General features: G+C 39.8%; 1 protein-coding gene across 4 annotated transcripts in view; it reads left to right on the top strand.

Annotated features, from left to right (window-relative positions):
* INPP4B (inositol polyphosphate-4-phosphatase type II B) overlaps positions 1–25,562 on the top strand; it is a gene marked incomplete at its 3' end in the record, with an annotated part of 719,784 nt that overhangs the window by 620,315 nt on the left and 73,907 nt on the right. For all 4 annotated transcript variants that reach the window (XM_082653036.1, XM_082653035.1, XM_082653034.1 and 1 more), the window contains 5 exons: positions 11,246–11,418; positions 12,711–12,834; positions 14,329–14,446; positions 17,706–17,846; positions 22,483–22,580. In XM_082653036.1, coding sequence (XP_082509162.1) covers positions 11,246–11,418; positions 12,711–12,834; positions 14,329–14,446; positions 17,706–17,846; positions 22,483–22,580 — 654 coding nt within the window. The remainder of the gene's footprint in view (positions 1–11,245; positions 11,419–12,710; positions 12,835–14,328; positions 14,447–17,705; positions 17,847–22,482; positions 22,581–25,562) is intronic.

Genomic DNA, 25,562 nt, shown 5'->3' with positions numbered 1-25,562 from the left:
CTTGGCGTATTTCTCCTTGCATTTATCCTGTATGGGACTCTCTGTGCTTCCTGGACTTGATTAACTATTTCCTTTCCCATATTAGGGAAGTTTTCAACTATAATCTCTTCAAATATTTTCTCAGTCCCTTTCTTTTTCTCTTCTTCTTCTGGAACCCCTATAATTCGAATGTTGGTGCGTTTAATGTTGTCCCAGAGGTCTCTGAGACTGTCCTCAGTTCTTTTCATTCTTTTTTCTTTATTCTGCTCTGCAGTAGTTATTTCCACTATTTTATCTTCCAAGTCACTTATCCGTTCTTCTGCCTCAGTTATTCTGCTATTGATCCCATCTAGAGTACTTTTAATTTCATTTATTGTGTTGTTCATCGTTGCTTGTTTCATCTTTATTTCTTCTAGGTCCTTGTTAACTGTTTCTTGCATTTTGTCCATTCTGTTTCCAAGATTTCGGATCATCCTTACTATCATTATTCTGAATTCTTTTTCAGGTAGACTGCCTATTTCCTCTTCATTTGTTAGGTCTGGTGCATTTTTATCTTGTTCCTTTATCTGCTGTGTGTTTTTCTGTCTTCTCATTTTGCTTATCTTACTGTGTTTGGGGTCTCCTTTTTGCAGACTGCAGGTTCGTAGTTCCCGCTGTTTTTGATGTCTGTCTCCAGTGGCTAAGGTTGGTTCAGTGGGTTGTGTAGGCTTCCTGGTGGCGGGGCCTAGTGCCTGTGTTGTGGTGGATGAGCCTGGATCTTGTCTCTCTAGTGGGCAGGTTCACGTCTGGTGGTGTGTTTTGGGGTGTCTGTGGCCTTATTATGATTTTAGGCAGCCTCTCTGCTAATGGGTGGGGTTGTGTTCCTGTTTTGCTAGTTGTTTGGCATAGGTTGTCCAGCACTGTAGCTTGCTGGTCGTTGAGTGAAGCTGGGTGCTGGTGTTAAGATGGAGGTCTCTGGGAGATTTTCGCCATTTGATATTATGTGGAGCTGGGAGGTCTCTTGTTGACCAGTGTCCTGAAGTTGGCTCTCCTACCTCAGAGGCAGAGCCCTGACTCCTGGCTGGAGCACCAAGAGCCTTTCATCCACACGGCTCAGAATAAAAGGGAGAAAAAGTAGAGAGAATTAGTAGAAGTATGAGGAAAGAAAGAAGGAAAAGAGGGAAGGAAGGAAGGAAGGAGGGAAGAAAGAAAGAAGGAAAGAAAGAAAGAAGGAAAGAAGGCACGAAGGAAAGAAAGGAGGGAGGGAGGGAGGGAGGAAGGAAGGAGGGAAAGAAGGAAAAAAGACAGAAAGAAAGAAGATACAGTAAAAATAAAATAAAGTATAATAAAGTTATTGAATTAAAAAATACTTATTTAGAAAAGAAAAAAAAAGGGGGGGACGGATAGAACCTTAGGATAAATGTTGGAAGCAAAGCTATACAGACAAAATCTTACACAGAAGCATACACATACACCCTCACAAAAAGAGGAAAAGGGAAAAAAATCATAGATCTTGCTCTCGAAGCCCACCTCCTCAATTTGGGATGACTCGTCGTCTATTCATGTATTCCACAGATGCAGGGTACATCAAGTTGATTGTGGAGCTTTAATCCGCTGCTCCTGAGGCTGCTGGGAGAGATTTCCCTTTCTCTTTGTTCTCACAGCTCACAGGGGCTCAGCTTTGGATTTGGCCCTGCCTCTGCGTGTAGGTCGCTGGAGTGCATCTGTTTTTTGCTCAGACAGGACGGGGTTAAAGGAGCCGCTGATTCGGGGGCTGTGGCTCACTCAGGCCGGCGGGGGGGGGGGGGGGGGGGGGGCGGCACTGCGTGCGAAGCGGGCCTGCGGTGGCCAGCGTGACGTTGCACCGGCCTGAGGCGCGCCGTGCGTTCTCCCGGGGAAGTTGTCCCTGGATCCCGGGAACCCGGCAGTGGCGGGCTGCACAGGCTCCGCGGAAGAGGGGTGTGGAGAGTGACCTGTGCTCGCACACAGGCCCCTTGGTGGCGGCAGCAGCAGCCTTAGCGTCTCCCGCCCGTCTCTGGGGTCCGCGCTTTTAGCCGCGGCTCGCGCCCGTCTCTGGGGTCCCCGCTTTTAGCCGCGGCTCGCGCCCGTCTCTGGAGCTCCTTTAAGCAGCGCTCTTAATCCCCTCTCCTCGCGCACCAGGAAACAAAGAGGGAAGAAAAAGTCTCTTGCCTCTTCGGCAGGTGCAGACTTTTCGCCAGACTCCCTCCCGGCTAGCCGTGGCGCACTAACCCCCTGCAGGCTGTGTTCACGCCGCCAACCCCAGTCCTCTCCCTGGGATCCGTCCGAAACCGAAACCCGAGCCTCAGCTCGTAGCCCCGCCCGCCCCGGCGGGTGAGCAGACAAGCCTCTCGGCCTGGTGAGTGCTGGTCGGCCCTGATCCTCTGTGCGGGAATCTCCCCACTTTGCCCTCCGCACCCCTGTTGCTGCGCTTTCCTCCGTGGCTTCTAAGCTCCCCGCTCCGCCTCCCGCAGTCTCCGCCCGCGAAGGGGCTTCCTAGTGTGTGGAAACTTTTCCTCCTTCACAGCTCCCTCCCACTGGTGCAGGTGCCGTCCCTATTCTTTTGTCTCTGTTTTTTCTTTTTTTCTTTTGCCCTACCCAGGTACGTTGGGAGTTTCTTGCCTTTTGGGAGGTCTGAGGTCTTCTGCCAGCCTTCAGTAGGTGTTCTGTAGGAGTTGTTCCACGTGTAGATGTATTTCTGGTGTATCTGTGGGGAGGAAGGTGATCTCCGCGTCTTACTCTTCCGCCATCTTCAAGGTCCCATCCTCTAATCCATCTCACATTATTTTTAAAGTGATTTTTTTTCTTTCCTTTCAGTCATTCAACATATTTTAGTTGAGCATCTACTATACAGGCACTATTCTAGACACGGGGATACAATAATGAACAAAACATACAAAACACCTGACATCCTGAAATTTGTATTCTTTTTACATCTTTTGACATAAAAAAGTAACATAAGAAATAAGGGCATCACCTAATATGTTAACAGTGGCAAATGCTGTGGAAAAATATAGAGTGAAGTAAAAAGGTTTCGGAATATTGTTGAAGCTTTGTAGTCAGTGCGAGCTTCACTGAGAAGTTGATGTTTGAACAAAGACACGAGGTAAGGAAGTGAGCCATGTGGATACCTGGGGTAAGGATATTTGAGGCATTGAACACAACTAATGCAAAAACCTTGAGGCATAAGTATGCCTTCCATGATCAGGAAACAGCAAAGAAGCTGGTTTGGTTTGAACAGAGAAAGTGAAGAGGAGAGAGTAGAAGATGAATTTAGAGGTAACTTGTTGGGGGAAGGATTATGCAGGGTCTTTGTATTGAATTTGGCTATTACTCTGAGAAAATCAAGAGGTAATTGGAGGATTTTGAGCAGAGGATTAACCTGATTTGACTTAGATTTTAACATCCAGGCTGTTATGTTGAGATTTGACTGTAGATTGAAAGAGTAGAACCAAGTGTAGTGGCAGCGTCTGGATTCCAACTCTGGTGCTCTGAGTTGAGAGCCTGTCCCCTCAGCCACGGTGCCGCACTGCTTCTGTTCTTTCCAGGAAAAAGCATCTCTAACCTTAACTCTGTACAGATAATTTTTTGCTATCACCCTTTGAACAAAATGTTGTTTTATCAGACACAAATTAGCAGTATTATGGGATAACTTCATGAAAATCAATCCCATCGGTATCTCTTAAAAGTTTACTATGGAATTGTACCTTATGCAGAAATTAAGAATTGCCAAGTATTCATAATTACAATTGAAATATTATTTAGCGTTCTCATAAATCTGATGATACTCACTCCCACAGAGAAACTGAGATAGTCAAAGAAAAAAGATTCATATATCCCATGTGGGAACTGTGGGGCATATAATTATGGAATAGAGGGAGAAATGGTACTGTTTATGTTATGTTTGGTTACTTGCCTACTTACTCAGCACTTATAAGTTGAACCTGTTTACATGAAGCTTTGTTGGATTTGTAGCAATATTTTTTTTTTTTTTTTTTTTTTTTTTTTTTTTTGCGTAACGCGGGCCTCTCACTGTTGCGGCCTCTCCCGTTGCGGAGCACAGGCTCCGGACGCGCAGGCTCAGCGGCCATGGCTCACGGGCCCAGCCGCTCCGCGGCATGTGGGATCTTCCCAGACCGGGGCACGAACCCGCATCCCCTGCATCGGCAGGTGGACTCTCAACCACTGCGCCACCAGGGAAGCCCCTGTAGAAATAATTTTTAAAAGTATGCACTGTATTCCACTGGCCTTGAACTTTACTGGCCTTGAACTGCTACACTCACCTACTTCGCTGCAGAGTAGATAATGTATCTCCCTTTCCCCTCTGGGTGCCTGTGCTCTAATCAGGCTTTCATCAACTCAGTATCCACCACCCCTCTTTTCTCAGTCTTAGATACTGGACAAAATTTAAATGACAAGAGCTGTCTGATGTAGATGTATTGGTGATTTTAGGTTGCTCAATGACCTATGACCTACGCACTTATTCTTAAAAGCTCAGCGTGTTTGTAGGTCAGAGTCCTGAGGTTACAGATTTTTTTAGGCCAAAAGGCAAAATAAGCTCAAGGAATGTGAATATGTGACTCTTCCTGGTCCACTGTAAACTCTGATTCAAAACTTTTGTGCTGCAACCAATGCAGAACTTGTTTGATTAATGGATTTAGTTCCTGGAAACTGTCTTAGCAGAATTTACTTAAGGCTTTCAACTTTGTGCTGTGAAATGAGAAGTTTAAGCAGGATATCAGTTGATGCATTTCCTTTGCTGTTTTTCTAAGAGCAAGACTGGAAAGTTTTATGACATTGTTCTCAGACTGGCAGGACTTAAACAAATAATGTTCCCTTGACATGAGAAAAGTTGCCTTTGTTCTTCTCCTAGCAGTGTGTCGAGTTGAGCAGTCCACTCATTTCTCATACAACTGGAAGGTGCCAAGGTCAGTCACTTACCTTGGATCATAGCTCACTGGACACGACGATGATAACATTTGAAGATACACGTTTGTCTTTTGTGTGAATACCCTTGGAGCCTTTAAAACTGCTCCTACTAGGTGCAAAGGAAGGTACAACATTTATATGTGATCTTCCTTCCAGGCTTATCATTAACCTTGCCCTACCTGATACCCATTATTTCTAGATTTGGCCTTGCTTCTTAGCTTTTGGCTCTCTGCTCACCCATACTCTGCACTTTCCTTCTTCTCTCCCACGCCTACTTATTCCATTCCCTATGTCTACCATGGTGACTGCCCACCTGGTTTTCCATTGGTTTTTCCTACGGCTTCAGGCTCAACACTTACTTCCCCTTTATTCCTGCCTTTTCCACGTGCTTAAAGTCATCTCAGCCCCTTCCCCGCTCCCCTCCAGTCCCACTTCTGACCTCCTCCAGTTAGTTTATGGGTTCTGTATTTTAAGCTCCGTGATGGTAGGGGCCATGAGTTTTAACATTAGTATCAACCATAGGACCTCACATTGAAGAGGCTCTATTTGTCGGATACAGTCGGCCCTCTGTATCTGCAGTTTCCTCATCCACAGTTGGTTGAATCCCCAGATGTGGACCCCGCGGATACGGAGGGATGATGGTACTATGCCATTTTATAGAAGGGCCTTGAGCATCCTTGGTTTTTGGTATTTGCAAGAGTTCCTGGAACCAATCCTCCATGGATACTGAAGGACGAATGTATTTCTCACGATGGCAGTGAAAAAAGAGGGGAAATTGATATAAGGAAGACAGGTTAGCATTTTTTAAAGAAAGATAAATACAGGTTTTTTTTAAATTCCTGGACCAGATTGTAAAGGTGGGCAAGGAGTTAGGAAGACTTGGAGGAGATCATTCTGAGTGGCCAAGGAAGTCACTCTAGGCAGCGCAGCCTCAGCAGGTGCTTTTCTTTCCCTGCTTACTCGTCTGTTGTCTGGATCAGCCTCATTTCTGTGTCCTCTGTCTCAGAGATACGGCTGATAGTTGGTGGCCTCCTATGGCCGGGTGTCTAGAGTCTATGACCAAAGTTGGCCATGTGTAGTATACAAAGGAGTCCTGCTAGAAGGTATCTGGAGAGGAAGACTTATTATTAGTTGACCGCTCAGTGCTGATGTTCACATTGTAAAATTGTACCCAAAAGACAGAGGGACACATAGGTAGCCATCTCTGGGTTGACGGAGGACATAAGCTCTTCAAAACCAACAAGGACTCTATGGGCAGGGATATGATATACCCACTCCCAGCCCTCAGCCTTGAACTCACTGCCAGTTCTGTGTTACCTGAGGTTTGGGCATCCTATAAAAACCCTGTCAGCTGTGGGATGGGTCTCTGTTCCTCTCAGAACCTTGAACATTTTATCACCCTCCTTAAAGGCCATTCTAATGACTTCACAGTTCATCATCTTCTTAACTTAGGCGAATCCTAAGAGCCAGGCTCATTTCTTCTCTTATCTCCTTGCATAAAGTTTAATGGGCATGCAAGCTGTGAGCTTTTCTTCCCCCCACCCCCATGTCTAAAAAGTGGTGATAACAAAAATAACAACGGCTACAAGCTTCCTTGAAGTGAAGTTCATTATCTTAAATGAGAGAAAGAGACCAAGCACCTGAGAAGAAAATGGCTCGGAAATTGGAAAGAAAGCATTACGCTCTGCTACCATTGGTTGGTATTCGGCTCTTTTTTTTTTCTCCTGAGCAACCTAAGAGCCATTGAGCTCAGAGGACGTGAACAACCTGTACAGGAAATAGATGGTGTGTGGAGGAGGTGAGGGGGGTGCCCGGCAGTCGTTCTTTGAATCCTTCAGTGAATTCACTTGAATACGTTAGAGAAGCTGGAAAACAGGCTCTGTTTGGATGCCTTCCAACACACTTCACAAAGCTCAGGATAAGCTCAGCAAAGCCACACGCTTTTTAATGCTTTCCTGAGGAAAGACTCTGCTTCTTGGTCTCAGGGTTAAGGAGTTTCAGCAAGTTTTTATAGAGACGCTAAAACATTCTCTTCATATTTTCCTCTGTCACTAAAAGGAGCCCAGAGGATAGAACCAACGATGTGGGCACTTATGTGCCTGCTGGGCCAGTTAGCTTCTGTGAGAGGTGACTATATAGGTGACAATATAGGTGACTATATTGTGGTGAGCCCTGAGCTACCCTGCATCCTTGGGTATATCAGGAGTGTGTGTGTGTGTGTGTGTGTGTGTGTGTGTGTGTGTGTGTGTGTGTGAGTAAAATCTCAGTTGAAACGTGAGGAAACTAAACTCAGAAGAGTGGATGTGTGCATTTCAAGATTTCTTCCTTGGACTAGAAAATGCAGAATGAACACCATCTTTATCCCTCCCAGAAAATGGTTTTCCCATCAGGGCAAAATAAACCCCATGTAGATTGTAAGTATGGAGAGACAGGAAGCTGAGAGGGATATGACAGTGGTCTCAGGACCGTCAGGAGTTACTGCTTTTTTTGTTGTTACCCAATATATATATATTTTTTAATTTATTTATTTTTGGCTGCATTGGGACTTCGTTGCCGCGCGCGGGCTTTCTCTCTAGTTGCAGTGAGCGGGGGCTACTCTTTGTTGCGGTGTGTGCGCTTCTCACTGCGGTGGCTTCTCTTGTTGTGGAGCACGGGCTCTAGACATGCGGGCTTCAGTAGATGTGGCTCGTGGGCTCTAGAGTGCAGGCTCAGTAGTTGTGGTGCACGGGCTTAGTTGCTCCACGGCATGTGGGATCTTCCCGGACCAGGGCTTGAACCCGTGTCCCTTGCATTGGCAGGCGGATTCTTAACTGCTGAGCCACCAGGGAAGCCCCCAAAAATATTTTTAAAGAGAAAACCAAAGCATTTCTTTTGCCTTTGTGAGAGTGATTTGGAATGCTCATTGGAGCAAAAAGGCTGTTTATGAACTGACTACTTTGGCCTTTCTTTGGCCTGTCCCACCCCGTTGTGTTTATTTCAGAACCTGAGATTTACAGAGTGAATATTAACAGGGAACAAAACCTGAAGCCATCACAATTTGCATTTGCCAGTGAGGTTTTCCTTTATCTGCTGAACTTAAATTGCTTTTTTTCTAGAAAAAAAAAATGTAATTTTAGCTTTCTCAAGTATGCTTCTTTATAGGAAGCTTATTCATATCTTTAAGCCATTCTACCTTGCTCACCAACTTGTAATTTTCTCATTCATCATTAATGTTTTCTTATATTGTCATTTTCCTTAACTTTTAGCCATAAAAAAGTATATATAATTACAATAAACAGAGACACTGGAATATTGCTAGTGTCAGACAAATACCTAACAACACTCCTAGATTTAGAATTTCAGTGTATTTATTTATTTTTCCAGGTCCTTAGTTTTATTCTAGAAGGACTAGAAATCAGGTGATCTCTCTGTCTCTTTTTTAATGTCATTGTAATTTCTGATTGAGTCAAATGGTTAGATAAGTGTGAAGATAGGTTTAGAAGTGAGTAAAGAAATTATCCTGATGCTAATGAAGAAATCTGTGAAGATTCCTCTTTTAAAGATCTTCAAGAAAACCATCAGCTATATTTAATTTGAGCTGTCACTTAGTATCTTCCAAGGGAAAAAAATTAAGTTAATTTTCCATTTTCTAATAGAAAGAGCCTATTACACTTTTGGCCAGGTTATTGACCACTTGACACAGGAGAGGAGGATGCAAAGTGCCCATACAACATGTACCTGCTGTTTGGGAACTGTGCAAATATATAAAAGAGTATATAAATCAGTTACCTGAATGGAGTAAGTGACCAAGTTAGTTCTACTTCAGCCTGGTAAAACAGCGCCACCTACTGCGCAAGGCTTTATCTTATGTTGGAGAATTCTTCAGTAGATCTCTGCAGACCTCAGCACAAAACAAAATAGGTTTTCAGTCTGTTATCTTTTAAGATCTACATCTGGGTCAATTTATTGAGATATTCGTTTTCTGTGTGTGTGTGTGTGTGTGTGTCTGTGTGTGTGTGCACATTCATATTGAGAACAATAATTAGAGAGTAGGAGAGAATGGGAGATAAAAGAATGTAAATATGAAAACAATAGGAATATCGAATATTCCTTCTTGGTGTCTACTGATGTGTCTTTTATTCTGAAAATAAGTCTAAGGTACCTCCATTTGCCCTTTTTACAGCTACTAATGACATAAAAATCAATAGTCACCGAATGCCTGTTGTATTTGAACCACGGTTCGTATTTCATCCTAGGCTGCCCACAGTGATTCCTTTATTAAACGATTACAGATTTAATAGGCCTTCATTGAATTCCCCTTTCTCTAGTTTTTTTTTTATTCCTCTCATAACACTTAATTCTACAATATTTTAAAATAAGAACTCCTAATATTCCTAAGGTATTTTGCATTATAGCATCACATAAGCATTTACATGGAGTATTAACAGGAACACATCTTTTTATTGAGTTGGGGCCATTAATTATCCTTTCACCCATTTTGGTTTATTTCATCTAATCTATTTCACCACAACATAAAATAAGTAAGTGACAATAGATATGGTACAATAATGATTATGATTCTTTTCATCACTACCTATAACTCTTCCAAGGTTTTAACTGATTATTGACCTTTCACATCATTCACTTTTGTAAACTGAGAAGGTCATACCATTTTATTTTATTTTATTTTATTTTTTTATTTATTATTATTATTTTCTTTCTTTCTGCGGTACGCGGGCCTCTCACTGTGGCCTCTCCCGTTGCGGAGCACATGCTCCGGACGTGCAGGCTCAGCAGCCATGGCTCACGGGCCCAGCCGCTCCGTGGCATGTGGGATCTTCCCGGACCGGGGTACGAACCCGTGTCCCCTGCATCGGCAGGTGGACTCTAAACCACTGCGTCACCAGGGAAGCCCGGTCATACCATTTTAGATCTTGATTCATAATTAATTTTTCAGCATTCGCTTGTTTCTTTTAAATCATATTTGTATTTTTCCCACTACTGTTAATTTATTTATATATTAATGGAATAGCACACAGTCTGGAATTTATAATGTTTGACATTTGTCAGGGGTTTGATTTCCAAATAAACTGCAATAGGATATAACTTGTTTCTATTTCACATGCCAAAGTCATAATTATATAATTGAAACATGTTAAATTTCTAGACATACAAAAAGCACAGATGGTTTCAGTTTTGTATCCTGATTTGAAGGAAAGCTATTCGAATTCCAAATATTGTCAAAAACTTGATTTTCTCTTACATGTCTATATCTTAAAAGACTTTTGTTATATTTATTATAACTTTACTCATTCAATTAAAAACTGAATATCTGCTATGCTAGCTTCTGGAGATTCAGTGATTAAAGCAGAAATTTCTCACCCTCAGTGAGCTCCCTTTCTTGCAGAACAGCATGGATCACTCTAGAACAGTAAGAGCAAGGAGCTGTGATGCAAACTTTTAGTAAACAGGGATGGGGGGAGGAGGGGATTAAGGGGAAAATCAAGAAGACTTCCTGGAAGAGAGAAACCCTGTTGAGTCTGCAGAGAAGATAAAGTGTTTGTCAGGAAGATATGTATGTGCTCCAGGATTGGAGATAGGATTTGCAAAGACACTGAGATGAGAGACAGCAGGTTTGGGGAAATCCGTGTTGTTCAGCTCACCTGGGACTCAAGGCTTCAAGTGAAAAAGTTCTGAGAGATGAGACTGAACATGTAGGCAGAGGTCAGATAATGCAGGGTCTGTCATGCTTTGGGACTTTGTTCTGAATGTTTTGGTGTGTTTAAAATAGTTTAAGTTAAGGAAGTGAAAGAGTGAGTGATGGGATTCAAACTGATTAGAAAGCCCCCTCTAGCAACTCTGTTGAGAAAGGATTCGAGTAGAATATGACTGGAGGAAGAGGGGTCAGTTATGGAGCGGAATAGAAAGTGGTCCGAAGGAGATGGATAAATGATGATGGGAGAGGGCAAGGGGGAAGATGAGTGTTTGATGGCTTACTATGGTGGTAGAACTGATTTAATGACCCAGTAAATGTGGAGACTGTAGAAGAAGTCCAAGAAATTGTTTCCAGCATAGGAAGAGTTTGGTGGTACCATCCGCTAAGATACAGGCAATGCACAGATTAGAGATGAGTAGAGAAGAGAAGACTTCTACCATAGATGAGTTAGATACACCCAAGTGGGTGGCTGGTAATAGACACCTGGAGTTCAGAGGAGAGATTGGAATTGGAGATCTTTAAATCTAATCTTTGTGACTCCTTAATAATGTGTAGAACTTCACTGAAAAAATAAACAAATTGGTTCTATCTTCCAAGACCTTCCTTCATCTATCCCACTGTTCTTATGCCCCATCCACCCCACAGAGGACTGGTATGAACAGTTGTATCCCCTCATCCTCACCCTGAAGGACTGCATGGGAGAAGTGGTGAATCGAGCCAAGCAGTCCCTGACGTTCGTGCTCCTTCAGGAGCTGGCCTACAGCCTTCCCCAATGTTTGATGCTGACGCTAAGAAGAGACGTCGTCTTCAGCCAAGCAGTAGGTGCCTCTTGATCCTGTGAGCCCAGCACAGTGATGGACTGTCACATAGTATCCTTGGTGAAGATAGATATCTTTTTTTGACAGTTTTCTTTTTTCCTGAATCCTTTTATTTTATATTGACATATAGTTGATTAACAATGTTGTGATAGTTTCAGGTGTGCAGCAAAGTGATTCAGTTATACATACACATATATCTATTCTTCTGCAAATTCTTTTCCCATTGAGGTTGTTACATAATTTTGAGCAGAGTTTCCTGTGCTATACCATAGGTCCTTTGGCAGTTTTCTTTTTAAAGGGATTCTTTTTTTTAAGTTTAGTACCCAGTTTTTCTTACTCATAATAAATATAAGCCGAATGGAAACAGTGTCTGAGACCTGAAGTATTTATTTCAGCAAAGAGGTGGCCAAGTCTCTGAAATGTCCATGCTGTTTCACAGGGCAGAGAGTCTGTGAAGGAAAGGGTCCCCCATCCTGTCCTCATGTTATGCCGTGGGCTCTCCACACCGTGCACAGTGTGGATGGCAGCCAGGACCGGCAAAAGGGATCTGTTTGCAACCCCTTATTTATACATGGGACTTCATAATGATCTCTTTTTTGGTGTTTATAAAATAAGTTCACCAGGCCATAATCTTGAATGGGAAGTTTGACAGGACCACCTCCTTTGCCTACACCCAACCCTAGCCCATGACACCAAGGTTGGCCTCCATCACAATGGCTGTGTTCCTTCTCCCCTCCTGCCTCCACCACCATGATTGAGTTTTATAGACAGACACATGGAAGGAAAGAGACAGAAGCCTCTCCTTCTAAACCTTCCAGACAAAGGGCATGTTTTACCCAAAATATCTCTTGTCCCCCCTATTTCATGCATGACCCAGTAGCAAACGGAGCTAAGTGTCAGGCATTATGCTCTGCCTTATACACGTTTCTCCATTGTGTCCTTTCAACAACTCTGCAAAATGAGAACTATTATCTCTATTTTCCGTGTGCAAAAAAATAAGAACAGAAGGATTTGCAAGTGTTAAATAACTTTTTATGGTTTTACTGCTTAGAAATAGGAGGGACAGGATTTGCAGATTCCGAGTCCGTGGTCGTTCCCATTTCACAATGCTGCCTTCCCCAAGCCATACTAGAGTAAATGCAGTCAACGCATTTCAAAATGGATATAGAAATAGTTATAATTTTGTTACATATACTTGAACATTTCTAATTATGTCTGTGATGTCTCAAAGACATATATTTTTAAATTAAAGTTTGCTGACCCCAGTAATCTCTTCAATGATTTTTTTTTAGCTTGCTGGATTGGTCTGTGGTTTTATCATCAAACTGCACACAAGTTTGTATGACCCTGGCTTCCTTGAGCAGCTTCACACGGTGGGATTGATAGTACAATATGAAGGACTGCTAAGTACATATAGTAAGTATTGCTTTAGTCCATGTTAAAATAATATTGCTATTCATAAAGATATGTGATCCATAGATTCTTCAGCTAAATATAAAAATGAGTAGTAAACCTTTCTTGCATCAAGCATTAGAGAAAGAATGTAATTTTTAGTTCTTTGTATTCATTTTCCCTGTCACTGTGCTTCTACTCTCATTGTTTTTTGTTTTTTGTTTTTTTAGTCTTCAAGATTTATTTTATTTTATTTTATTTTATTTTATTTTTTTAACATCTTTATTGGAGTATAATTGCTTCACAATGGTGCGTTAGCTTCTGCTTCACAACAAAGTGAATCAGCTATACATATACATATGTTCACGTATCTCTTCCCTCTTGCATCTCCCTCCCTCCCACCCTCCCTATCCCACCCCTCCAGGCGGTCACAAAGCACCGAGCTGATCTCCCTGTGCCAGGCGGCTGCTTCCCACCAGCTATCTACCCCACGTTTGGCAGTGTACATATGTCCATGCCTCTCTCGTGCTTTGTCACAGCTCACCCTTCCCCCTCCCCATATCCTCAAGTCCGTTCTCTAGTAGGTCTCTGTCTTTATTCCTGTCTTACCCCTACATTCTTCATGACATTTTTTTTTCTCATTATGTTTTGAAAATGGGATTATGGATTATTTCACAGGCTGAGGCTTTTTAAATAAAGGCTTTTGCCAACCTAGTTTCAATGACTGGATTTTTAAAGTCCCAACTCTGTACTGTCTAGAGCTGCCCTGTTCAATACATAGGTTGGTGTGGCAATTGAACACTTGAAATGTATCTAGTCCAAATCAATAAGTACTCAACGTGCACACCAGGTTTCAAAGACTAGTGAAAAAAGAGTTTTATATTAATAATTAATGAATAATTAATCATAGTATATTGATTTACAGCTGAAATGTTATTTTGGAACTATCAGCCTAAAGGAAAACAGATTATTAAAGTTAATTTCACCGTTTAAAATTTTACTCTTTAAAAAGATGATTACCAGGAAATTTAAAATTATATATGTGGCTCACGTTATATTTCTGTTGTGCAGGACTGATCTAGAATCTTATTTAATTACCTCCTTCTTAGGTTTTATTTGTCAGTGTATTAAGATATAAAACTAGCATGAGCTTGGGTCAGTGACCTTCATTTCAGCCATCTCCATTATTTCTAGAAATCAAATGTCAGTCCTGCCAAGGGAAAGAGATCTGCATGATACTTCGTGCCATAGAAGGATTAAAACTTCTCTCTAACCTTCCAGCAAAGGCATTCCTCTTTCCTTCCCTCAAAGGGTATGTGGACAGCTGGAGTCTATTTAAATGGTTCTTGTTTCACTGATGAAAACCTTCACACTCAGGAAAACGTATTGAAAATGGATTCGCTGCCTTCAGAAACTCATTCACTAAACTGTTAGAACAAATTCCAGCAGGAAGGTGGAGTACAAAGTGACTTTCTTCAAATAGTATGTTTGTAACTAAGCTCCTTTGCCCTTGTTTAGGTGAGGAAATTGGAATGCTGGAGGACATGGCCGTTGGTATTTCAGATTTGAAGAAAGTCGCTTTTAAAATAACTGAAGCCACATCCAATGATGTCTTGCCAGTTATAACAGGAAGGCGGTAAGTGGTGTTCATTTCCTAAGACCAAGCTTTGTTAGATATTTTTAATTAACCCCTGACAAAGGAGCCAAGGAGAATTAAGGTTTGGTTTGGAAATGTTTCTTTTGTTCTCTTTGCCTTTTTGGTGAAAAATAAATGTAGGTGACATGACAGGGGAAGATCTTGAAAAACTCATAAAAGTCTCATGAATGTTCATAAATTGTACTAAAATGAGGTAAGTAGGGTAAGGCTCCCCTATGAAATATGAGAAATTCAAAATAATAGCAGGCATGAGAAAAAAATTTTCTCTTTATTACTATCTAATCTAAAGGTCTGGATGTTTTTACTTTTGCTGGAATCATTTGGTTAATAGTGTCATAATTCTTGAGATGACTTGGTATTAAATTCCTGGTATTAAAAGCAGCAACATTTTAGAAAAGGTATATTGCTATGTCAGGGGCACATACCACCATTTTTCTTAATTATTATTATTAATTAATTAATTTATTTATTTATTTTGCGGTACGCGGGCCTCTCACTGTTGTGGCCCCTCCCGTTGCGGAGCACAGGCTCCGGATGCTCAGGCTCGGCGGCCGTGGCTCACGGGCCCAGCCGCTCCGCGGCACGTGGGATCTTCCCGGACCGGGGCACGAACCCGTGTCCCCTGCATCGGCCAGCGGACTCTCAACCACTGCGCCACCAGGGAAGCCCTATGTCAATTATATTTTAATAGAGATGACAAAATGTTATATAGAAAGTCCAGAAATAAACCTACAGACTTATGGTCATTACAACTACTACAAAGGAGGTAAGAATATAGAATGGAGAAAAGATAGTCTGTTTAATAAGTGGTGCTGGGAAAATTGGGCAGCTGCATGTAAACGAATGAAATTAGAACATTCGTTGAGTTTACAAAAATAAACTCAAAATGGATTAAAGACCTAAATGTAAGACTGGATACTATAAAACTCCTAGAGGAAAACATAGGGCAGAACACTGTTGACATAAATTGCAATATATTTTTGGATCCGTCCCTTAGAGTAATGAAAACAAAAGCAAAAATAAACAAATGGGACCTAATTAAACTTAAAGGCTTTTGCACAGCAAAGGAAACCATAAACAAAACAAAAAGACAACAAACAGAATGGGAGAAAATATTTGCAAATGACGAAACTGAGAAGGGATTAATTTCCAAAATATACAGTTCGTACAGCTCAATATCAAAAAAAAAAAAAAACAATCAAAAAATGGGCAGTAGACCTAAATAGACATTTCTCCAGAGAAGACATACAGATGGCCAACAGGTACATGAAAAGATGCTCAGCATTGCTAATTATTAGAGAGATGTAGATCAAAACTGCAATGAGGTATCACCTCACAACCAGTCAGAATGGCCTTCATCAAAAAGTCTACAAATAATAAATGCTAGAGAGGGTGTGGAGAAAAGGGAACCCTCCTACACTGTTGGTGGGAATATAAATTGGTGCAGCCACTATGGAGAACAGTATGGAGGTTCCTTAAAAAACTGAAAGTAGAGTTATCATATGATCCAGCAAGCCCACTCCTGAGCATATCTCTGGAAAAAAATGTAACCCCTAATTCAAAAAAATACATGCACCCCAATGTTCACAGCAGCACTATTTACAACAACCAAGACATGGAAGCAACCTAAATGCCCATTGACAGATGAATGAATAAGGAAGATGTGATACATATATACAATGGAATATTAGCCATAAAAAAGAATGAAATAATGCTATTTGCAGCAACATGGATGGACGTAGAAATGATCATACTAAGTGAAGTAAGTCAGACAAAGACAAATATCACATAATATCACTTATATGTGGAATCAAAAAAAAATGATACAAATGAACTTATTTACAAAACAGAAATAGACTCACAGACATAGAAAACAACCTTACGATTACCAAACGGGAAAGGGGTGGGGGGTAAATTGGGAGTATGGAATTAACAGATACACACTACTATATAAATAACATTGACCTACTGTATAGCACAGGGAACTATTCAGTATCTTGTAATAACCTATAATGGAAAAAATCTGAAAAAGAATAATCACTTTGCTGTACACCTGAAACACAACATTGTATATCAGCTATACTTCAATTAAAAAAAAGTTATCATAAAGAATGTGTATAATGTTTTACCTTCAGAGAAATCTTTAAATGCAGGCTTGGCTCATTGAATCTTCTCATATTCCTGAAAATTTTGAAATAAACATCAGCCTTCTGTTAGCCAGGCTATTGTAAAGGACACTGAGAGCAATTTAGGAAAGAAAAATAAAGTGTCCATCCTCTGAGGGTAGTGCTAACATCCCTGCTTGCTGGATTGATGGTATTTCCAGATTCTCTAGTTCAAAGCTGAGGTAAGAAACAAGTCTCACTGTCAAGTATCCAGAGTACGTAGCAGTATTATCATACTAGAGAAACTGAAAAGATTTTCACAGAGACTCTCTAATTGTCCTGTTCTTCATTACCCCATACACATATTACAACACCAGCACTCTATATAGTTCAGGAAGCACATGGATTTTCCTAAATTCCAGATGAAACTTGACATTTCTTTAATCAATTCACACTGGATCAGAAGATATCAAGTTTCATAATCTACAAGCAGCTATTCTTATTGACCCTATTTTGTGGATCCTAATTTGAATTTTCAACACTAAACATTAGGGGTAATTTTTAATGGAAATTTCCAAAGAAAAAATGCTCTGGTGATATGTTAATGTTGCAAAATGATCAGGAAAGCCGAAAGGTTACATCTTAAATAATGAAACCATTACATTTCCATCAGGTCATCACAAACGGAGGTTCATCTATAATAACAATTAGGCCATGCTAAAAAATGTATAAATGATTTGGTTCATTAGTTTCACTATATTAAAAAATCCATCATTAAATTGCTTTTCTTATTCTTGAGACTGGGTTTTTAAATAATTAAATCAAGAAAACAAATATTGAAGCTCTTATGCACATGGCCCTTTTATACAAAGATGCACTAAATATTCTTCCTTTCCTATAAAACCTCAGAGTAATGGAGATAAATGTAAATGACTCTTTATGCCAAGTAATTTAACAGTGAAGTGAATGAAATGATTATCAAATGAATTAATAAAAGAAAATAAGCAGATAGAAGCCAAAAACCTAAATCACTGCTATATTCCAACTGTTTTATTGTTTCTTTCATATGAATCTAAAGTAACATTGAATGAAAAAAAGCAAGGCTGCTTCTCTTTGCCCTCCTCTTTCTCCAGTGAACATTATGTGGTGGAGGTGAAGCTTCCAGGCAGAATGTTTGAGTCCCTGCCTCTACAGATTAAAGAAGGACAATTGCTTCATGTGTATCCAATACTTTTTAATGTTGGAATCAATGAACAGCAAACTCTTGCTGAGAGGTAAGCTTCAGATATAAGGTCGGTACTTGATTTTTTTGTATAATTGTTATGGATATGCTAAATAATTCCACGCGTTCCTGTACATAGAAATTAGATTCATGGGTAACATTTTCCTTTTCGTCAGTACAAAGTTATTTGATATGGCAAGCAGAATTATTCATATTTAAGGATTCCTGGCCCACATCAAATTTAAATATGGCAAAATAACAAGGAAAATATTGGTGTCAATACCAAAATATTCACATGGATTAACTTTCTTCATGTTTCCAAATACCTACATGTGTGTATCAAATTTTAGAATTTTTTTGTGCTTACATATATTTCAACATTGTAAACTCTGCTAGTTGTGTCCAAATTTTCTGGACCTAATAAAACACGCTATTTTTTCCTTTTATTTTATTTACTAAAATATTTTTTTTAATTTATTCAAAAAACTTTTTAATTTTTAAAATTTATTTATTTAAATAATTTAAAAATTTTATTTACTAAAATAATTGTTATTGGAGGATGACAACACATCTTTTCATAATAATTTTCTCAGTTAGATGACAGATGAGTGTATGTGATCGCATAAGCAACTGTCAAAAACGCTTTGAGCAGACAAAGGAATTACTTTTGCATCTTACATGATTCCCATGTAGAGATTATCGAAAACGTGGGTAAGAGTTAAGATTCACAGAACACATTTTTAAAAGATTCTCTAAAACTTCTCAGAGAAAGAAGTTAGTGTCTTTTTTTTTTTTTTTTTTTTTGCGGTACGCAGGCCCCTCACCGCTGTGGCCTCTCCCGTTGCGGAGCACAGGCTCCGGACGCGCAGGCTCAGCGGCCATGGCTCACGGGCCCAGCCGCTCCGCGGCATGTGAGAGCTTCCCAGACCAGGGCACGAGCCCGTGTCCCCTGCATCAGCAGATGGACTCTCAACCACTGCACCACCAGGGAAGCCCAGAAGTTAGTGTCTTGCTGTAAAGCCTAGCTGGAAAATTTCCCCCAAAGCAAAACTTTTGAAGAGTATTTTAAAATACTTCCTTGTCAATAATTCACTCTCTAAATGTTTCCTTCCCCCATAGGTAGCTGGCATATTCTTTGCCATGACTTGTTATGTATGTTTTAATCCTTTATTAATGTTTTTTACTAAACTAAGACTACCACTACATTTATAGCCGTCTTGAATTTCAGTGATGGTGAAGGTGCCTGTTTTTAGCTACTATTTTCAACGATTTCTCCATCTCTCCCTTTCATCCAAAAGGTTTTCTGGACAACATAGATTTTCATAATTCTCACTTGCCAGTTACAAAATTCCATGCCAGTTTTGTATTACATGTTTAATCTCAAACTGTGTGGAAGCTATTAGTCTCTTGTCTTATAGTATGCTTAAATCAGAATATAATTTTTTTCACTGTATTGTACAAAAAGTTGATTCTTCAATAATTAAGCACTTTTGCAAATAATTATGTAAGATCAGATTATATTCCAGTCATCTTTATATGTTGTCTCACAGCAAATTCACAGGTTGAGGAGAATGATATTTATGAACATAAATTATACAATTTGGGAGGTAAATGATATTAATGAACAATTGGGGGGGAAAACAGCACTCTAAATTAATTGTCTCTTCTTTGGTACACTAGAGTACAGAGTGTTTGGAGTTTAAATTACTAAGTTAAGACCTGTGAGTGCAGTCTTGAGAGACATGTGAGACTCTCCATTTACAGACTTTTCAAGGAATACTTAGCATTGTATTTTCAAGCCTTCTAGATTAGGTTAATTTACATGTCATTGTTACTATTTTAGATGTTAGTCACTTTATTTTTTTTTAAATGCCCCTCCCCTTCTCTCTCATCTGTCTTGCCTATAAAAATGTATTTTTTCTGGCTTCCCTGGTGGCGCAGTGGTTGAGAGTCTGCCTGCCGATGCAGGGGACATGGGTTCGTGCCCTGGTCCAGGAAGATCCCACATGCCACGGAGCGGCTGGGCCCATGAGCCATGGCCACTGAGCCTGTGCGTCTGGAGCCTGTGCTCCACAACGGGAGAGGCCACAACAGTGAGAGGCCCGCGTACCGCAAAAAAAAAAAATGTATTTTTTCATACCTGGATGCTGTTTAAGATACATAGGATTTGAAAAAGAGACACAACTGCAAAATAGAAACACAAAGGGAAGCAGGAAGGCTGGCCCTCGGATATCAACCAACTACTACTTTGAGCAAATCACTTTGTTCTCTGAGCTTTATTTTTCTGATTCTGAATTTTGAGCTTTTTCCATCAACATTCACATGTTAGGTATGCTATGTAATCCAGGTATAATATGTTACTATATATGTACCCATAGCCAAAACTTATGTAATGTATATCCATTTTTAAATAAGTAAGTACTAATTAATCTGCTTGGGCTACCATAACAAACTACCACGGGTTGTGTGGCTTAAACAACAGAAATTTATTTCTCAGTTTTAGAGGCTGAGAAGTCCCAGGTTCTGGCCAATTTGGTTTCTGGTGAGAATTGTCTTCAGCTTTCTTGCTGTGTGCTCACATGACCTCTTCTTTGTGTGTGTAGAGAGAGAGAACCAGCTCTTTGATGACTCTTTTCACAAGGACACTAATCCCACTGGTTCAGGGCCCCACCCTCATAATCTTAATGACTTCTTCAGAGGTTCCATCTTCAAACACATCCACACTGGGGGTTAGGGCTTCAACATATGATCTTTGGGGGGACACAACATTTAGTCTGTAACACTAGTATTACTCCAACAAGGATAACATTTTTTAAATACCAGGTGTTTATAATGTCTGAAAAAGGTAGAAGAGTGTATTTCAGAGTTCAGGCTAACTCTCCTGTAGATTTTCCTGGGTTCGTATTCCTGTCCTCCAAGTTTAACTCAGTAACGTTTTTGAACATTGACTCTGCACCAGGCATTACTCTGCCAAGCTGTGGGACACAGGGAGCAGGCAGTGTAACAAGAAGAACTGACATGATCCCCATCCTGAAAGGACCCACCATCCAGTAAGGAAGACAGTTCAACAAATGATACACCACAGTTTGACTCATACAGTAAGCAAAGATGTAGGAGGGACAGGATTCATGGAGGAAAGAAAGTGATTCACAGATGGGAGAACATTTCATCAGGAAGGTTTCATAGTATATATACACCTTCCACAGGGCTTTGAAGGACAAATCAGAATTAATCAAGCTGATAAGGAAAGTAAGGCTTCCTAGTCAGAGGAGGAATAGCATGTGAAAAGTTCCAAAGGCATCAAAATCCTGCTGGTAAAGTAGAAGGGTGTAATTCCATTCCCACAAACAAAGGGTTTCGGAGGCCTTTGTGGAGACATTAGATGCTAAACTAAAGAGACTGGACTTTGTTCTTACACAGAGAGGAGGTGCAGTGAAGTTTAGTGAGCAGATATGATGAAATGGGTGGTAGACTAACTTCTCCAACATTTCATTCATTGCCTATGCAGCATCTGGCACATGGCTGATGTTAAATAAATATTTGTTGAATGAATGAATGATCTGACCATGATGTAAGGGATAGATTGGAAGGGAGGGAACCTGGAGGCATAGCACTTCTCATATTTGGGAGGCTTTATATCCAGTCGAGACTGAATATTACTAAATACCTAAAATGACAGTGGTAAAGAAAAAGAAGGAAAGGACACCGGAGATGTGAATATATCAGTGAATAGTGGATGGAGTGCGGAAAACCAAGGAAATCCAAAAGGGTGCCTAGATTTTGAACCTGAATTAATGTCAGATTATTAGAAACACGCCTATTTCTAAACAAAAGGAGGAGGTGGTTTCAGTTTTTGGTTAGGTTGCATTTGAAGTGGTGTGGGTTAATTCACTTTGAAATTTTCAGTTGACATCTAGAAATACAGATTTGAATGGAGATATTTGGATGAGGATACATGTTGGAAGCCGTTTGGATGAGGATACATATTGGAAGCCATTTGCATGGCGTCCTTTTATAGAGAGACAAGAGGATTTTAAGTTTAAACCTGAGAAGGGCTTAAAGAAAACACAAGGTCAGTGATATACAGGTAGAAAGTTTTGCCTGAAGAAGGTGGCAGAAGAGCACCAGTACAGAGGCTGGCATCCTTCATGGTGTGGGCAGAAAGAAAGGGCCACAGAAGTGAACCAGTCCCTGGAAGACTGGAGTACTCTACATGTGCCTACAGCAGTTGACAGTGTGTTTAAGACTGTATGCAGCCCAATGTTCAGTCCTGGTCCTCTGGACCTCTCCGCAAGCTGTCATTGGTGAAGAGGAATATAGGAGGGATAAAAAGAGAGAAGGAAGAGTTTTTAGGTCTTTAGAGATATAGCCCTGCAGAGGTAGGGAGACTAACATTAACTGAGTATCAATTATGCAGAGGCACGGGGTTGGTGTTTTAGATTTCATATTTCATTCAGGTTCACATTTGATGACTGTGAGAATATTTTGGTGTGTCAATAGGGATTGGTGGAGTCAGGGCCAGTGGAGACTGGAATATAGTTGAAATCACCTTTGCACAATGTTGCTTAGAAAACAGAGACTCCTTCCTTACAAAACTACTGCCACCTATTTAACAAAGAAAGATTAAAAAAAGTAACTTTCGGGTGCTATTTTATAACCCATAACTATTCTCTTTGTTCTGTGTTTAGGTTTGGAGATGTCTCTTTGCAAGAAAGTATTAATCAGGAAAATTTTGAACTTCTAAAAGAATATTACACGGTATTTATGGAAAAGATGCCTCCCGATTGTAAGTATGCAAGTTACAAAGAAAAGCAACAATAATAATTTGTTGATTATAATTCTTCGGGAGAGGTCAGACATAGAGGTCAATGGAAGAATAAAGCACAGTGTGGGAATGTGAGAGTGATTTTGAGATTGTCTGCGCCAAGAAAACTGATTGCCAAGGTGGCCTGGCCGACACCTGCCTCGCTGCCCTGATTGCACTCAAGTGTGTCCTGCTGCTTATGCTAGGACATTAATTTCAGTGCCACTAGAAAATATCAAAAGTCAAAAATAAGGAACTTATAATTAGAAATCTCAATTGAGTCCAACAGAAATTTTGTAGAATTCTTAACCATGTAAAAGACTTTACTAAAGATTTAGTTTTCTGACTTATAAGCTACATCAGATATATCTCTCACATATATATGTGTGTGTGTATATATTTATATATTTTATATTTATGCATATATATATGTCTGATAGAATATAAATTTTACAGGTAATAAAAAGTGATATAAATTAAGGAGCAAATTATTGAATATAGTTATTGCAATATTTATGTGAAAATGTTGGGGCATAAGCCTATAGAACTGTGTTTTACATTTTGTTTTTTGTTTTGTTTTGTGCCATTGTTCAGTTCTGCCGTCCTTTTTCCCACAAAATTAAGCACGTATTTGAGCAGTGCAAAATTAGGGAATAAAGAATGTATTTGGAGCTCATCCATAAGTACTATAAAGAAATAAGTTGAGATACTTAGTTATTCACAATAAGAAACTAGGTTTTAATAAAGCAGGAAATATCTTAATATTTGTTACCAAAAGCTGTAATAAAACTCTACCTGTCATCTATTCACTAGCAATTTGTTCACTGAACTGTATTCTGATACTTAGTTTGAAATATCTTAGGTAGCAGCGTACTTAGGTCTTTTTATTACACAGTTATCTTGCTTCAAAATATTACAGTGGCATAAGCACACATCCATGTGATTTTATAGTTAGAAAATTTTACTGCTGCTTTTATATTTTATTTCAAATAAAATACTTTTAAAGCCAAAATGAAATTAAGTACAGAGAGATTCTTTGGCAGCCAGAATACTTATGAATTTTCAGTTTGTTAATTACTCAGAAGGTTAATAATATAAACAAAACTACTTTGCATTAGTAATTATGGGGAAAGTTCATTATAACGTGGACGTTGGTGGGTCATTTTTTTTCATTTTTTTTTAAACATCTTTATTGGAGTACAGTTGCTTTACAATGGTGTGTTAGTTTCTGCTTTATAACAAAGTGAATCAGCTATACATATACATATATCCCCATATCTCCTCCCTCTTGCATCTCCCTCCCACCCTCACTATCCCACCCCTCTAGGTGATCACAAAACGCGGAGCTGAACTCCCTGTGCTTTGTGGCTGCTTCCCACTAGCTATCTACTTTACATTTAGCAGTGTATATATGTCCATGCCACTCGCTCACATCGTCCCAGCTTACCCTTCCCCCTCCCTGTGTCCTCAAGTCCATTCTCTACGTCTGTATCTTTATTCCTGTCCTTCCCCTAGGTTCTTCATGACCAGGTTTTTTGTTTTTTTTTTTTAGATTCCATATATATGTGTTAGCATACGGTATTTGTTTTTCTCTTTCTGACTTACTTCACTCTGTATAACAGATTCTAGGTCCATCCACCTCACTGCAAATAACTCAATTTCATTTCTTTATATGGCTGAGTAATATTCCATTGTGTATATGTGCCATATCTTCTTTATCCATTCATCTGTGGATGGACACTTAGGTTGCTTTCATGTCCTGGCTATTGTAAAAAGAGCTGCAATGAACATTGGGGTACATGACTCTTTTTGAAATATGGTTCTCTAAGTGTATATGCCCAGTAGTGGGAATGCTGGGTCATATGGTAGTTCTATTTTTGTTTTTTTAAGGAACCTCCATACTGTTCTCCATAGTGGCTGTATGAATTTACATTCCCACCAACAGTGCAAGAGGGTTCCCTTTTCTCCACAGCCTCACCAATATTTATTGTTTGTAGATATTTAATGATGGCCATTCTGACTGGTTGTGAAGTGATACCTCATTGTAATTTTGATTTGCATTTCTCTAATGATTGGTGATGTTGAGCATCCTTTCATGTGTTTGTTGGTAATGTGTATATCTTCTTTGGAGAAGTGTCTTTTTAGGTCTTCTGCCCATTTTTGGATTGGGTTGTTTGTTTTTTTGATATTGAGCTGCATGAGCTCTTTGTAAATTTTGGAGATTAATCCTTTGTCAGTTGCTTCATTTGCAAATATTTTCTCCCATTCTGAGGGTCATCTTTTTGTCTTGTTTATGGTTTCCTTTACTGTGCAAAGGGTTTTAAGTTTCATTAGGTCCCATTTGTTTATTTTTGTTTTTATTTCCATTTCTCTAGGAGGTGGGTCGAAAAGGATCTTGGTGTGATTTATGTCATAGAGTATGCTGCCTATGTTTTCCTCTAAGAGTTTGATAGTGTCTGGCCTTATATTTATGTCTTTAATCCATTTTGAGTTTATTTTGGGGGATCGTGTTAGGGAGTGTTCTTATTTCATTCTTTTACATGTAGCTGTCCAGTTTTCCCAGGACCACTTATTGAAGTGGCTGTCTTTTTCCATTGTATATTCTTGGCTCCTTTATCAAAAATAAGGTGACCATATGTGCATGGGTTTATCTCTGAACTTTCTATCCTGTTCCATTGATCTGTATTTCTGTTTTTGTGCCCATACCATACTGTCTGGATTACTGTACCTTTGTTGTATAGTCTGAAGTCAGGGAGCCTGATTCCTCCAGCTCCTTTTTTCTTTCTCAAGATTGCTTTGGCTATTCTGGGTCTTTTCTGTTTCCATACAAATTGTGAAATTTTTTGTTCTAGTTCTGTGAAAAATGCCATTGGTAGTTTGATAGGGATTGCACTGAATCTGTAGATTGCTTTGGGTAGTAGAGTCATTTTTGCAATGTTGATTCTTCCAACCCAAGAACATGGT

This window comes from Grampus griseus, assembly GCF_964374135.1.
Source record: "Grampus griseus genome assembly, chromosome: 4".
NCBI lineage: Eukaryota > Metazoa > Chordata > Mammalia > Artiodactyla > Delphinidae > Grampus > Grampus griseus.
The sequence above is the reverse complement of the archived record's forward strand: the minus strand, read 5'-3'. Positions and strand labels throughout refer to the sequence as shown.